The following is a 13,722-nucleotide window of genomic DNA, read 5'->3' as shown; positions in this document are numbered from 1 at the left end:
GTTACGCTGTGATAAGCGACACGCCAGTGTGGGAGGGAACGGGAGGGTAAGTAGTTGATTTCATACTATATAGCTCTACAGCACATGTATACCTGTGTAACAGATGGATTTCTTGCTATTATTTTCAGGGGGTGGCGGTTATGTAAATGCTAATTGACAGTTGTTTAATATTTATCCTGCCCTTTCCGCTGACTATACTATTATACGCCATCCGCTTTTATCATCTGGTGCGATAATATTGAAGAGCCTGTTTGAATGTAATTGACTACTGAGTTCGTTGTTTGTGTTTGAAAATCAATAAACAGATTTATTTTTTTTAATGAGTGGCTCTATGCATGAGTGAGTGGGGGTTTGAGTGATTGTATGAGTGGTTGTGTGAAAATATGAGTGGCTCTGTAGATGATGTCATCAGTGATGTCATTTGAAACATCATCAGTGATGTCACTGGCCATGACATGAGTGATGTAATATGTGAGGCCATAAGCAGTGCATTGCAGGAGGGTTACTGATAGTTAGCTCAAGTAACAATAACTGCTGAATTTCTATGGTTTTGTGCATGTACAATCTGAGCCTAGCTACAACGTCCCTGTAACCTTTGTTTTTTTCCAGTGAATTTCCAATGACTTTTTAATTCTGTTTCCTAACTATAACGTCCCTGTAAACTTTGTTTTTTTCAATGAATTTCTAAGGTTTTTTTTAAATTCTATTTCCTAACTATAACATCCCTGTAACCTCTGGTTTGTTCAGTGAATTTCAAAAGTTTTTTCAATTTTATTTTGTAACAGTAACCTGTAAGCTTGAGAGTGGGTATGTGAGTGGCTATATAGGTAGGCGAGTAGGTGTATGAGTGGCTGTATGGGTGCGTGAGTGGTTTTGTGGGTGTGTGAGTGGCTGTATGGTCCATATTTGGGTGTGTGAGTGACTGTATGGATCTGTGACTGGGTGTGTGAGTGTCTGAGTATGTCTGTGAGTAGATGTAAGAGTGTCTGAGTGGGTCTGTGAATGAGTGCATTAGTGGGTCTGTTAGTGGGTGTGAGAGTGTCTGAGTGGGTCTCTGAGTAGATCCATTCGTGTCTGAGTAAATGTGAGTGGGTTTGTGAGTGTCTGAGTAGGACTGTGAGTGGGTATGAGAGTGTCTGTGTGGGTCTGTCAGTGGGTGTGAGAGTGTCTGAGTGGACTTGAGAGTGGGTGCATCAGTGTCTGAGTGGGTCTGTGAGTGGATGTGTGAGTCTCTGAGTGAGTCTGTGACTGGGTGCATCTGTGTCAGTGTGTCTTTGAGTGGTTATGAAAATGTCTCAGTAGGTGTGTGAGTATCTGAGTGGGTCTGTGACGGTGCATCTGTATCTCAGTGGGTCTGTAAGTGGGTATGAGAGTGTGTCAGTGGGTCTGTGAGTGGGTGCATGAGTATCTGGATGGGTCTGTGAGTGGATGTGTAACGGTCTAAGTGAGTCTGTGAGTGGGTGTGTGAGTGTCTGAGTCGGTCTGTGACTGGGTGCAACGGCTTATGGACCAAGAGCTTGCTTTTTGCCAAATTTGGTGTGATTCAATGTACAGCAGTTCAGGCTGTAGTCATGTCTAAAATCTCTATGGGAATCAACATTGGAAACTGCCCCCCTCCCCCCCCCCCAATTTGAGATCCTCCCTACCCGCTTCTGTGGGCACTTTAAGAACTACACAGACCATGGCGTGCTTGAGCTCCTCCCAGCCACCCATAGTAAATAGGTAGAATTTGTTTAAGCTGTGCTTTCTGTAGGGGCATCTTGGCAAGGCTAAACCTGCCCACGTTAATTACATAGTTGCCAGACTACACTTTAAGTGAAGGTCAGAAATGAATTACTGCTCTTTGACCCAACGTTGGAAATGTTAGCCTGTCTAGGGCTGGTAAGAGGCTAGCTGTAAAAAGTCAAAATATTTTAAGATTCATGCAGCTACTGATTATCTGGAGGTGAAAATAACGTATATGTATCTGCTGTTTAGCTGTACCCTTTCAAAAAGGGTCCAGAATTAACAAGTATGTAATTTATGAAGTATCGTCAAAGGCTTGTTTTCCTTATGTCATATGGGAAGTTTGGTAGTAGGTGTGTGCTAACTAAACTATCTCTATAGCCCAAAACATAAGCTGCTGTGCACTGAAAATGTGTCTTATTTTAATTTTGCTCAACAGGATAGGGTAACCTTTCGGAGAATTATTGTAAAGAACAATGCCAAAAAAAGAAGAATGTATGAAACATTTATAGAATCATTGCCGTTCCTTAAATCATTAGAGGTAAGTTTTCTTTGTTATATTTACTAGCTGATGCTGCTGGAGTAGTATTCCTTATAGATATGCCAGGTGTACATTAAAATTGACACTTGAATTGATTTTGGAAAGTGTTGACGAAAGATGCTGAACAAAATTATTGATTGGGCACCTGAAATTATTGAATTGTATGAGGACATTGTCTCTAGTACTTTCTGTAACTGTAAAAATCTAAATGTTGTTTAAGAACAGTTACTCTATTATACAGTCACTTTACTTTTTCTTGTTTCTTTTTCCAATATTCTTAACTCCAGATGGCAGGATGTTGCCACTCCCCTTGTCCCTCCCACATTTATTGCTAAAATGTATACCTATGTGTGTGGAAATCTCCACCACCGTGGCAGCAATCTCTGCAGAGAAAATATAGTCGAGGTAGAAATAATTGGCTATACTTTAGTTAACAGCATTTCGTAGTGTGTGAATTGTATTCCTATAGTACTACTTTACTAACTACTAAATGTAGTTTGTTTAATAAGCCTCATTAGGTTCAGAGGCACACTAACAGTAGAACCTCCCTGGCCAGGGTGGAAATCCAAAATACTGACAAAGAACACATGCATCTGAGATTAAGGGCCTTATTACGAGTTTGGCAGTCCGACCGCAAAAGGACCATGTCCACAACTGCTAGGAGACCACTACGCCTGTGGTCTTCCGGCCGATGAATTAAGAGTTTCCCAAGGGGCCGACGGTGTGGTTGCAGCGGTCTTGCGGCGGTGAATAATGTATTTCCATATATATTGATGCATGTGTGTTCATTCCGACTGCATATGTGTCGAATGCACACATATGCATGATATAAGTAGAAAAATACCACCTACCCATTGCTGGAGTCCAACCCATATGTGAGCAGTCCTTGTATAATGCGTACGTGGTACCAAAGCGCTTACCTGTATTTCGCCAAAGACGGGGTTGTATTCCTCGCAGTGAAGATGTGCCTGTGTTGTGGGGTAAAATGCTGGGAAGAACAGAAAAGGGGTATGCTTCTCAAGTCCTTAGTTTCCGACGAACTTTAGGTGGCGGCCTGATGCCGGGGTCGGCTCGTCGGGAAGTCAACTGTAATACAGACGGCGGGGGTGCGCCTCTTCCCGCCCAATGGAGGCTGCATTCCCATGACCGCAACCCAGGCAGACAGCAGTGTGCTGGCTTTGCCGGCAGTCCAGCCGTGGTCTACCCAAGCCAATCTGCTCAACTCATAATACAGCAGACGGCTCACTGCCGTCAGGCCGATACCGCCAGGCAGTGGTCCACGTACTGCCAAACTCGATATAAGGTCCTAAGACTGGAGAACAAGCTCTATTTGTACCAGAGTCTTGCTCTGTCTCAGGTGTAATTCAAGACATATCTCAAATCCCTCATCTTCACAGTCATTTAATAATCCTAGACTGATTTCTTCCCCTCCCCCACTTTACCCCATTATCTTGTGTCTGATCCCCTCTATATTTTTACTCACATACTATCTTTAGTTCACAACTGTATTTGCATGTGGCTGGATTCTGAGATATTGGTTACATGTCATGCACCACATGGTGCATTGCACACAGTGCATGGAGGTGCAAAAAGGGGTCATTTACAATACAGCTTGTGCTGCGCCTTATTTCCTGGGCCACAGCACAAGCCGCAGTGTAATTGAGCACTTCCTGACCGCCACCCAGGCAGTTGCATCGTAATTGGGCTGTCGGAAGGTCACCTGCTGGCCGGTCGGTCTCCTGGACGACATGATAGCGGGCAGCGATCCGACTACTCGCTATCGAAATGAGGCGCTTTGTGCGTGACTCTGTCAATGATTAATTTTGTGTCTTTCTCTCCTTAAGTCTCTGTCACTCTATCCCATTGTCCATGTCTCTGTATCATCATGTCTCTTTTTCCTACTTAAGTACACATGTTTCAACTTAGCAGTGTTGGGGTCTCCCTGTCCTAACCTGTTTGTCTCATTTTCACACAAAAAACTGTCTAATTAAAAAATATTTTACTAGAAGTTTATGTGAGCGATCGCTTTGCCCTTAAGTATTTTGTTTTACCATTTTTTCAATTAGGTTTTACTATGAACAAATGAATCTCCACTTTGCTATTATTCTGTGATCACTGTTAAAATAATAAAATATAACTGTTTGTGCTGTTTTTTCATTAGTTGTCGGAACGTATGAAAGTGGTGGATGTAATAGGATCTAGATCGTTTACGGATGGAGAACAAATTATTGCTCAGGTGATGTTGGATGACATTTATTATTGATTTATTTAGAAATAACATGGAAAGCATTTTGACAACTTAGTTAAACCCACAAATGTACCACAATTTAGAAAATGTCTTTTGCATTTCTGTACCTTTAATTACTCTTTGTTTGGATCCTGTACATGTTGGAAATGTAAAGTGTTTGTAATTGATGGCACGAAGGGGGACTCCTTTTTAGGTCTCGCTCGAGACCTATTGCTGTGGAGTCGGCTCTCAAGGGAGACAGACCTGGGCACGCGCGTCGATTTCACATTGTGGACGCGCATGCCCAGCCTCCCGGAGGCGTGCACATCTCCAGATTGCCAGGAAGTCAGCCATGCCTCTGTCAGTCGCGCGCACACAGACACACACGCCGCCGCCGCCCCCCTCACACGCGCGCACACACATACACACACACACACACACCGCAGCTATATATATATTCTCTACCAACACCCTTTCGCACTGAGCTTGTATCTTGCTTGTACTTCAGAAGCGGTCTCTATGGTCAGTTCTTCAAAATGCTTTTCGGCTTGTTTCCAGGGCTACTCTCAACTCTTTCTCGAACGCAGGACATCCACGCTTTCCCTACTGCCCTCGACGTATATATACCCTGCTCCGAGAGCTCACGATTCCAGATCTCTGCAGCCCCCCGTTCTTCAGAGCTGCATCATATGCTCCGTGTTCTCACCTCGCTCCGCTGCTTCGCACACCGGAACTCCTTCTGGCGCCCCGGTTCCAGCGACAAAAGCGGACCCTCTGGGACAACCTTTTCCACTTCTCCCATCGTAACAGGAGCAGTGTGCACACCTCAAGAACGCCAAGCAGTGGCCCGGAACCGGAAAGGAGCACTCTTCTGCCGGAAACAGTCAGAAGCGGAAGAAAACTGTTCTGTGTCTGCAACAACTCTGCGAAAGGCTATGACCGGCGGAATTATAGGGCGGTACGTTTCTGGGCAGTCCTCGTGGCATTAAGAAAAATAAAGAACTACAATTAAGGAGGCGCTGTATTGTGACGCAGGGTGCTGGCGCATATTCGCCGCCTTCAAGTTTTGTGTGACTCAGAACGTGCTGTGAGCAGGGGTGGTTAATGCAGGGATTTTCCAGCCCGCACAGGTGTGCTGTGCTGTATGTTTGTGAGGCGAGTGGGGGCCGTTATAACAGGGAGTGGACAGGTGGTAGAGGGTAAGCATGAGCGGATTTTGCGAATTGGCAATCTGCGAAATTGCGTATTTACGGATTCGCAATCCGTAAAATCCGTGAACTCTCGCCAATTTTGCGGATTCTTTTTTTTTTGTGTTCGCAAGTGTTTCTGCCATTTTGCAAGGGTTTTTTACCAGTTCGCAAACGCGAACTTACTTGTTGGGTAGCAATGGTCGCGACCATGTTGTTTCTACGTCTGGTTCATCACAGCACCCTCTGTTTCACCACTGCCACCCTCTGTTTCACCACTGCCACCCTCTGGCTCACCCATGCCACCCTCTGGCTCACCCATGCCACCCTCTGGTTCATCACTGTAGATTATTGGTGGAAAAGCACACCTGCCCTGCCTCAACTGACATGAATTAATTTGGGGCTGATTAATGTGTCACTGAATTTGAACTTCCAGTCTGGCACCTGCTTCCTTATCTGCAATTGCTTTCTGTTGCAGTGTAATTTTTTTTAACAGGACCTTTGTGGCATACTTGTAGCTATTCTCTTAGCCTGCTGTGAGGGTCAGAGCAGGGTCATAGAATAGTTGCAAGTAGGCAACTGAACTCTGGAGGGGCCCCTCAGGAAGCACTACAGGGAATGGTTACTAATGATAAGATTGAACTTTTGCACCTGCTGAGTGCTTTCAGTTTTGCAAAAATCGTTTTTCTGCACAATATATTTTATTTAATGTTCTGAAAAAGTTCCAAAATTGTAGTTGCAGCAACTGTAATGCCTCAAACAAACTTACTTGTGAAATTTCTAATCCAAAAGTGATCCAAAGAAAGTCAAAAAGGCGGCCTGAAATCCAAATATCCAGCAGCATCCACAAAAAGTAATCCTTCCAGGTCAAGATCCAAATCAAAGTGACCAGGACATGAACAAAGCACTGGGAGGAGTCTGCTGGACAGGAACAGGAAGTTGGAGACAGTGGGGCACTTCCTTCCTCCCACCCCCCCAAAATGGACTCCTTGCAAAAAAAAAGTGCAGGCAAATGTCAACCTGAGGAGTTATTCTGATAAAAAATCATTTTCAGAAGGTTTATGCTGACTGCTGGTGGATTTCTTGTGCGAAAGTGCAAATTTTGCAATTTCGCAATTGCGAGATTGTCACTGCCCGCCGCATCTACTTGTTCGCAAGTGTTTACTCCCGCGATGCGTGATCACGGGCCTTTATAACGTACTCGCGTTGCCAAACTCTCGCTGTGCAAGGTGGCAAGCCGCGATGACGTAATAGCGGTCGACAAACTCCCGCGGGATCCCGCAGCAAGATCCAAAATGGCGCAGTACACGCAAACATGGAGAAAAACAACTCTTCAAACACTGAATGACGGTAAGTGAACGCTGCGTGCCGCAAAATTGTATAGTATTCTATTTGGCAAGTGCGACCAAGCAAAAAATCCGCTTCGCGCGGATTTGCGAATTTTCGGCAAATTCGCAATCCGCGAACTCTCGCGAATTTGGCGAAAATTCGCAAATCCGCGCGAGCGGAACGGATTTTACGCCCATGCTTAGTAGAGGGTGGGGAGTACCCCGATCCACTGCCTCGCGTTGCACCCATACCACCTCATGCATACCTCTAGTGACTCTGACGGGGCTCACTCGTGGTGTTTACCACTGTTTACATAAATGTTCCCCTTGTCTCATTACTCCCAGGCCAGCACTTCTAAAGGGTAACTGGGCCGGACACTTATGTTTATAGGAGTACCAGTACCTGTTTTCTCATGATGATGAGCGCACTCTTCAGGGGATAGAGTGGGAGTACTTCTTTACACAAAGGGGGAGCTTCAGCACTGTTTTATTCTAATTTTATTTACTACGCATAGAGCTGCATTTTACTGTTCAAGGTCTCTGTATAGCGCTCCATTGCACGGATTGTGAGGTCAGAGACCTTCCAAAGTAAACGTAAACAAGCAATGGAAGTGTTCGTGCACAAGCAACAGAGGTGCGTGTGCAGCGGCTACACAGCTTTGTTCACCTCGAGGCACAACTCAACTGAGTGTTGGTGGCAGATCTCTGTGCCTTCGAAATATAAAATGCACCTATATGTGGGTGGGGGGGAAATTAAGTAAAACAATGGCGAGCGTGTTCGGAAACCAGAGCTTGTGCAAGGGGAGGGATGCACTGAACGGAGAGCTGCAGCCTCTACTGGGCTGAGTTTCGCAGCCCTTCCAGTCACGTTCCACGAGGAAAAGAAGACACACGTGGGTGCTCCACGAAGAATGAGAAAGAAATCAGCAAGCACATACACACTCTTACTTCACGTGCTCTTCCTGTGCAAGTTAACCTACCCTCATTTGGCAATCAACATTTCCTATGCATTAATAAGACTCTCCCAAGTATATCTTTATTACCGTTTAATTTGCTCACATGTTGGCAGCCCTGCCTCTCTTGGATACACACCATGTGTGTTGTGCTCGGAAAACGTGTTCCGCAGGTTTCCGTGGAAGTGATTCCGAATTCTAGCACAGCTTGAGGGGTTGATATTTAATTATGAGTTTTTATTAAAAATATGAAGCATGTGTGGTAAAAGTGAAGGTCTCTGTATAGCGTTCCATTGCACGGGTTATGAGGTCAGAGGCCACATAAATACTTCCAACTGTAAGAAAAATAAGCATTTGCAATGCAAATTGGTCTCGCATTTGTGAGATTTAAAGGTATTGGTGTTGTAAATGACAGTGTTTAACCTACTAAAGGAATGAAAGAGGAAAGGATATGTAAACAGAAAGGATGCTAGAGAAAGGAGGAAAATGACATGGAGTAGTAATGATGGAGCCGTTCATTTTTTTTTTATTGGGGACAGTGTGCAAAAGCCCATTTATAGATAGAGGATTAGCAACAAGTTGCAACTCCTGAGCCCTTTTGATAGTAAAAGGAAAAAAAATGAAGTATAAAAAACTGTATAGGAAGAGTGGGCAATGGATAAGATGGGGGGTTGATGGAGCACATATACATTGCTGCCAAGCAACGGTTTCCAGTACGCTGGCCACAACAGATGGACTAAATGTGTTATTCGCAATATATGAGCGCTGTGCTATTTAACTTCTAATGCCCTGCTATGGAAGCAGCGTACTACAATGCACTATGAACCAACTGACACTGTGGTTTTCTGACACAGGTAATGAGGCGCAACCAGTTGCCTCTTACAGGCGGAAATCGTAAGATTTTGGAGAGGTGATCCTGCCTTAGAGCACGTCCTGTTACCTTCGCCCAGCAGCAGAAACCGCATGTCCTGCTTTATGGCTCCGGTTTGCCCTCCATTTCCAGCACGCCAGGAGCTGAACTCCATAGCTGCCAATGTTTCAGATTGCTATGTGTGACATTTTCATAGTTCCAGTGTAATTATGACACTTTCACACGAGCAAAATCAAACAATGAAGACGAGCAAAGCATACACATATTAAGAATTACTCCCCTCTGAGCAACAAAAAAACTCTAAGGATATCTTAAAACTGCAAAGCACCAGAAATGGATAGACACTAACGAGAGATAGACTGCTTGGCTGCAGTGCTCAGCAAAAGAGGGCAGGCAAGCACAGCAGCTGCTCAGAAGATGATCTCAGCCCCACCATGCAGATTGTGCGATATTGTTATGTGTGACACTTTGAAAAGAATTAGACAGCCCTCAATAGCTTTTTTTTGGAAGTTTCATTTTTTTTATAACTTAGGGCCATATGTATCATACTTCCGTTTTGCGAATTCCAAATAGCGAATTTTAAGGAATCGCTATTTGGAATTCGCAAAACGGTATGTATGTACAAAATCGGTTTTTAATAGCGATTCCTTACCATTCCTAATTTGCGATTAGCAATTTGCTAATCGCAAATTACCCATTCATTTCTATGGGCCAGGAGGCCCATAGGAATGAAGGGGCAATTTGCGATTAGCTAAATGGTACGTATCAAACATGTTTGATGCAAAATAAGGAATAGCAAAATTTGCTATTCCTTATTTTGCGATTGCACTTAAGGAATCGGAAATTTTGCGATTCCTTAAATGCAATGTATCAAACAAAAAATATTCAAAAAATGCCATTAAGGATTCGCAAATTACCACCAACTTCTAGTTGGTGGTAACTTGCGAATTCTTTTCAAAAAGCTTTTTTCCAAAAAACCAAAGGTGCCATATGACGCCCATACATGCCATATGCCCCCAAATGTCTTTTTCATGGATGCAGCAGGGTGTTCTTGAGACACCCCTGCACCCTTGAAACAATTCCTAATTTGCGATTAGCAAATTGCTAATCGCAAATTGCCCCTTCATTCCTATGGGCCTCCTAACCCATAGAAATGAATGGGTAATTTGCGATTAGCAATTTGATAATCGCAAATTAGGGATGGTAAGGAATCGCTATTAAAAAGCGATTTTGTACATACATACCGTTTTGCGAATTCCAAATAGCGATTCCTTAAAATTCGCTATTTGGAATTCGCAAAACGGAACTATGATACATATGGCCCTTAATGGCATTTTTTGAATATTTTTTGTTTGATACATTGCATTTAAGGAATCGCAAAATCGCAAAATTTGAGATTCCTTAAGTGCAATCGCAAAATAAGGAATAGCAAATTTTGCTATTCCTTATTTTGCATCAAACATGTTTGATACATACCATTTATCAAATTAGCATTCGCAAAGGCCGAAATTCGCAGAATTGCGGCCTTTGCGAATGCTAATTAGCTTGATACATATGGCCCTTATTCTTTTAACTAGCCTTTCTTATAACCCATGGACTGCAGTGCACATCAGAACCCTTTTGACAATAGCTTTCACCAATAGAATCAGTCAAAACTATTGGAGCTGCGCACCTGATCAATGTCCTGCTGACAAGTGGTAATAAACGACTAGGACTCATTGTGCACAAGCTGCCTGCTGATGCCTTTATTGGACCTGCCGCATTCAACACAAACCACAAGCATGTTATTGGCAGGGGGACATCTGGGTGGACTCTACCACAGAGAATGGGCCTCTTCTTTTCTCTGAACAAACATCGTTCGCAATATAAATATTACCAAGCATACTAATGTGTTCATAATTATATTACAAAATCTTTGATGGCAGGTGGTAATTGGATGCTTGGAATCAAAATGGACTGGGGTTAGGACCATCGGGTCAGTGTCCTAATTAGCAATGTAAATGACAATGCCTTTTATTTATGTTTTAAAAACCAAAACATAAATAAAAGGCATTGTCATTTATAATGCCAATAGCTCACACTCGTGTAACTGATAGGTGAGTGAAGGTGACCTGCACTAGATAGAACGCTGAAGAGTCAAAAGCTTATTTTAAGACGGAAAACTGTAAATAACATCGCCTTTTTATGACCCATGTTTATTATACGGACTTCATTGTCGCCGTGGAGGAAGAGCAGGCTAAAGTAATACAATCTCCCCAGACTCCACTTGGTTTGATGAGATATGGAGTCAGCTACTTGTGTTCTTGTATATAGTTTTATTTTAAGAGAAAGGGCAGGCATTGGCGAAAACTCCCGAACACAAATCGTGAAAGTCATTATGGAGAAATGCTGTGCAGATGTCGTTTCACAAATCCCTGGTATATTCAATATGAACTTGGTCTTTCAGTCTGCCTTCTTCCTCTCTGTAGCTGCTGACTGCTCTGAATTTAGTTTATCAACAAGGGGCTGTTTCTATTTTCTGAGACTGCTTTGTGATCACTTTAGGGCTGCATGCAATTTTTTATGAGGCTGTTGTTCCTTTTCCGTCACATAACATTAAAGTGATATAATGCAGAGTAAAGTATATCTATGCACACGGCTCGATTGGAAAAAATCAATTTAGTTCCACAATTAAACAGGCAGCTGCTTCACATTGCTAGAGACAGTAGAAGTGACATTGTGCAGCATTTCAAGCCCGATGATATCTCAGGGCTGAGCTCCGTCCTTAGCCTCTCAGTAGCGTTGTTGTTGGCACTGAAGGGCGTAGGGCAGGGAACAAGGTGGAAACTACTGGAAGTAAACAGGGCTTGCAGAGCACATGTAGCTCCTTTATGACTAAGGTGACCAGATGGCTCCATGTACCCACTGGCCAGCACTTTTTCCATTCCTGGTCTTTTCTTTTACATACCTTTGTTATTAGATGTTGTCATACAATTGGCTCAAATAAAATGAACCAAGACTACAACCCCCATAATGCACCGATATGTAGGTTACCCTACTCATAACTCTGCAGATGTAGCAAGTCTAGAAAATAAGTACTAGCCATGGAACACAGCTGGCAGACCTGCTATATCTTCAAGAGTGTGCTATTTTTGAGAAATGTGACAACAATCAAACCTAGTAGTTAATAGTTGACAAAAGGATGAGTTTTTGAAAATCAATCTATATTGAGTAGCCCAGGAAATCAAAATGAATTTGGGCTGCGTTGTAGTGATTAGAATTTTGTTGAATTTACTTAAATACTGATTTTTACCTAGCAATATTTTAATCACTTATTTATGTCCGTCGAGTGGTACTCGTGAAGTAACAAACTCTAAACTCTGAGGACGAGCCATAAGCAATGCTATGATTTTCAGTTATGAAGACCAGGATGTGCAGTTAAGGCCTCAGAAGGTGTATATGGTGTGTCACAGGCCACTCTAGTCAGATATAACAATGATTTCATATCACTTACTGCAGTGTTTAATTTGAGCTAGTGGTTGCAGCACCCAGCATAATGTGCTGCATGGATAAATACTTATATGGTCCCAAAGGCGAGACCGTTTGCATTGCAAATGCTTGTTATAAATAGAGATGGAAGAATTGGTAACCCTCCCATAATGTCCTTAATAAAAATGTAAAATAGAGACCCCAAACATTGGTCTCAGCCAAAACAGATCACCCAGGAGTTTGTCATTCATTTCATTTCAAAATGCTTTATTCGGTTTGTACAGGTACAACCATATAGCAACATACATAAGTACAGTTTCAAATCATATTTATGTAAGTTTGAAAATGAAACAATTAAAATTACATCAATATCCATGCCAATCTTATTTAAGTCAATAAGATGTTTCACTTGAGTACAAAAGTCAGGTCGCCAATGTAAAGTGCAAAATCTAAAAGACCTATTATATGCATAAAGTGCTATTGGCATGTGCAAATATGCAAAATTAGAGGTAAAGTGCAACGTCTGTTAGGTCACTTTAACATTTTAGCAGCAATTTGTTTGCAATAAAGGTTTGTGCAAAACGCCAGTGCGAAAATGCAAAACCGAAAGGCAATCATTACCATAGGTGCTTTCGGTAGATGTAAATATGCAGAATAAATATAAATGTGCATATGAATAAATACACATACAAACAGTGTAACTCAAATGATAAGTCATGGATAAAATAAGACACATTCGTAACATAAAATGTAGCAGCCAGGGGATAAACAAGGGTAAACGGGGGAGGGAAAAGTCATATAATGATTGATTTCCTATGCCAGATACATTTTAGGATATAGGTGGCCACACGATAACACACATCCGGGGAAGCCAGATCAAACAACAATTGCATTGCAGCTCTTGTATTGCACATATTATGTTCTAAAAATAATTGCTTCAGATAAAACTTTCTAAAACCGATATAAAAATTACAAAAAAGTAAAAAGTGGCAGATGCTCTGCTTAGATTTCCCATCACATGGACACAGACATGTCCCGGGTTTTTTTACAGTAGGGAAGGCCACCAAATGGTGGACTATTCCCAGCCTCAGGCGAGCTAGGAAAAAGCGATGGGAATTAATGCTAACAAATGTAAGATAGGAGGGGAGACCTGTGCTAAGATTGTACTCCATATATAATTTAAACGTACTTTGCATTGCATACTCCTTCATTCTGGTCCCTTTTGCATGGTCCAAGTAAAAAGATTTGAGATCACGCTTTGTTAAAACTGATTCAGTTAATATATCTTTAAAAATGTCCTGACCAAAGAGGGTCTTATACCAGGAATGAATGTGTTTTAGCCAGGGGATTTTCGAGTGTTGGTCGAGTTTAATACAGTCCATAATTACTTCCTGGGTAAACCTGGTTTCTTCTTTGGCCCAT

General features: G+C 42.6%; 1 protein-coding gene across 1 annotated transcript in view; it reads left to right on the top strand.

The window, feature by feature from the left end:
- Positions 1 to 13,722, top strand: part of PRKAR2B (protein kinase cAMP-dependent type II regulatory subunit beta) — a 425,732-nt gene that overhangs the window by 362,748 nt on the left and 49,262 nt on the right. The window contains exons 7-8 of the mRNA XM_078657005.1: positions 2,165 to 2,266; positions 4,428 to 4,502. Of these exons, the coding sequence (XP_078513131.1) occupies positions 2,165 to 2,266; positions 4,428 to 4,502 (177 nt within the window). The remainder of the gene's footprint in view (positions 1 to 2,164; positions 2,267 to 4,427; positions 4,503 to 13,722) is intronic.

The sequence above is a fragment of the Lissotriton helveticus genome, chromosome 1_1, assembly GCF_964261635.1.
Source record: "Lissotriton helveticus chromosome 1_1, aLisHel1.1, whole genome shotgun sequence".
NCBI lineage: Eukaryota > Metazoa > Chordata > Amphibia > Caudata > Salamandridae > Lissotriton > Lissotriton helveticus.
This window is presented reverse-complemented; position numbering and strand designations above follow the sequence as displayed.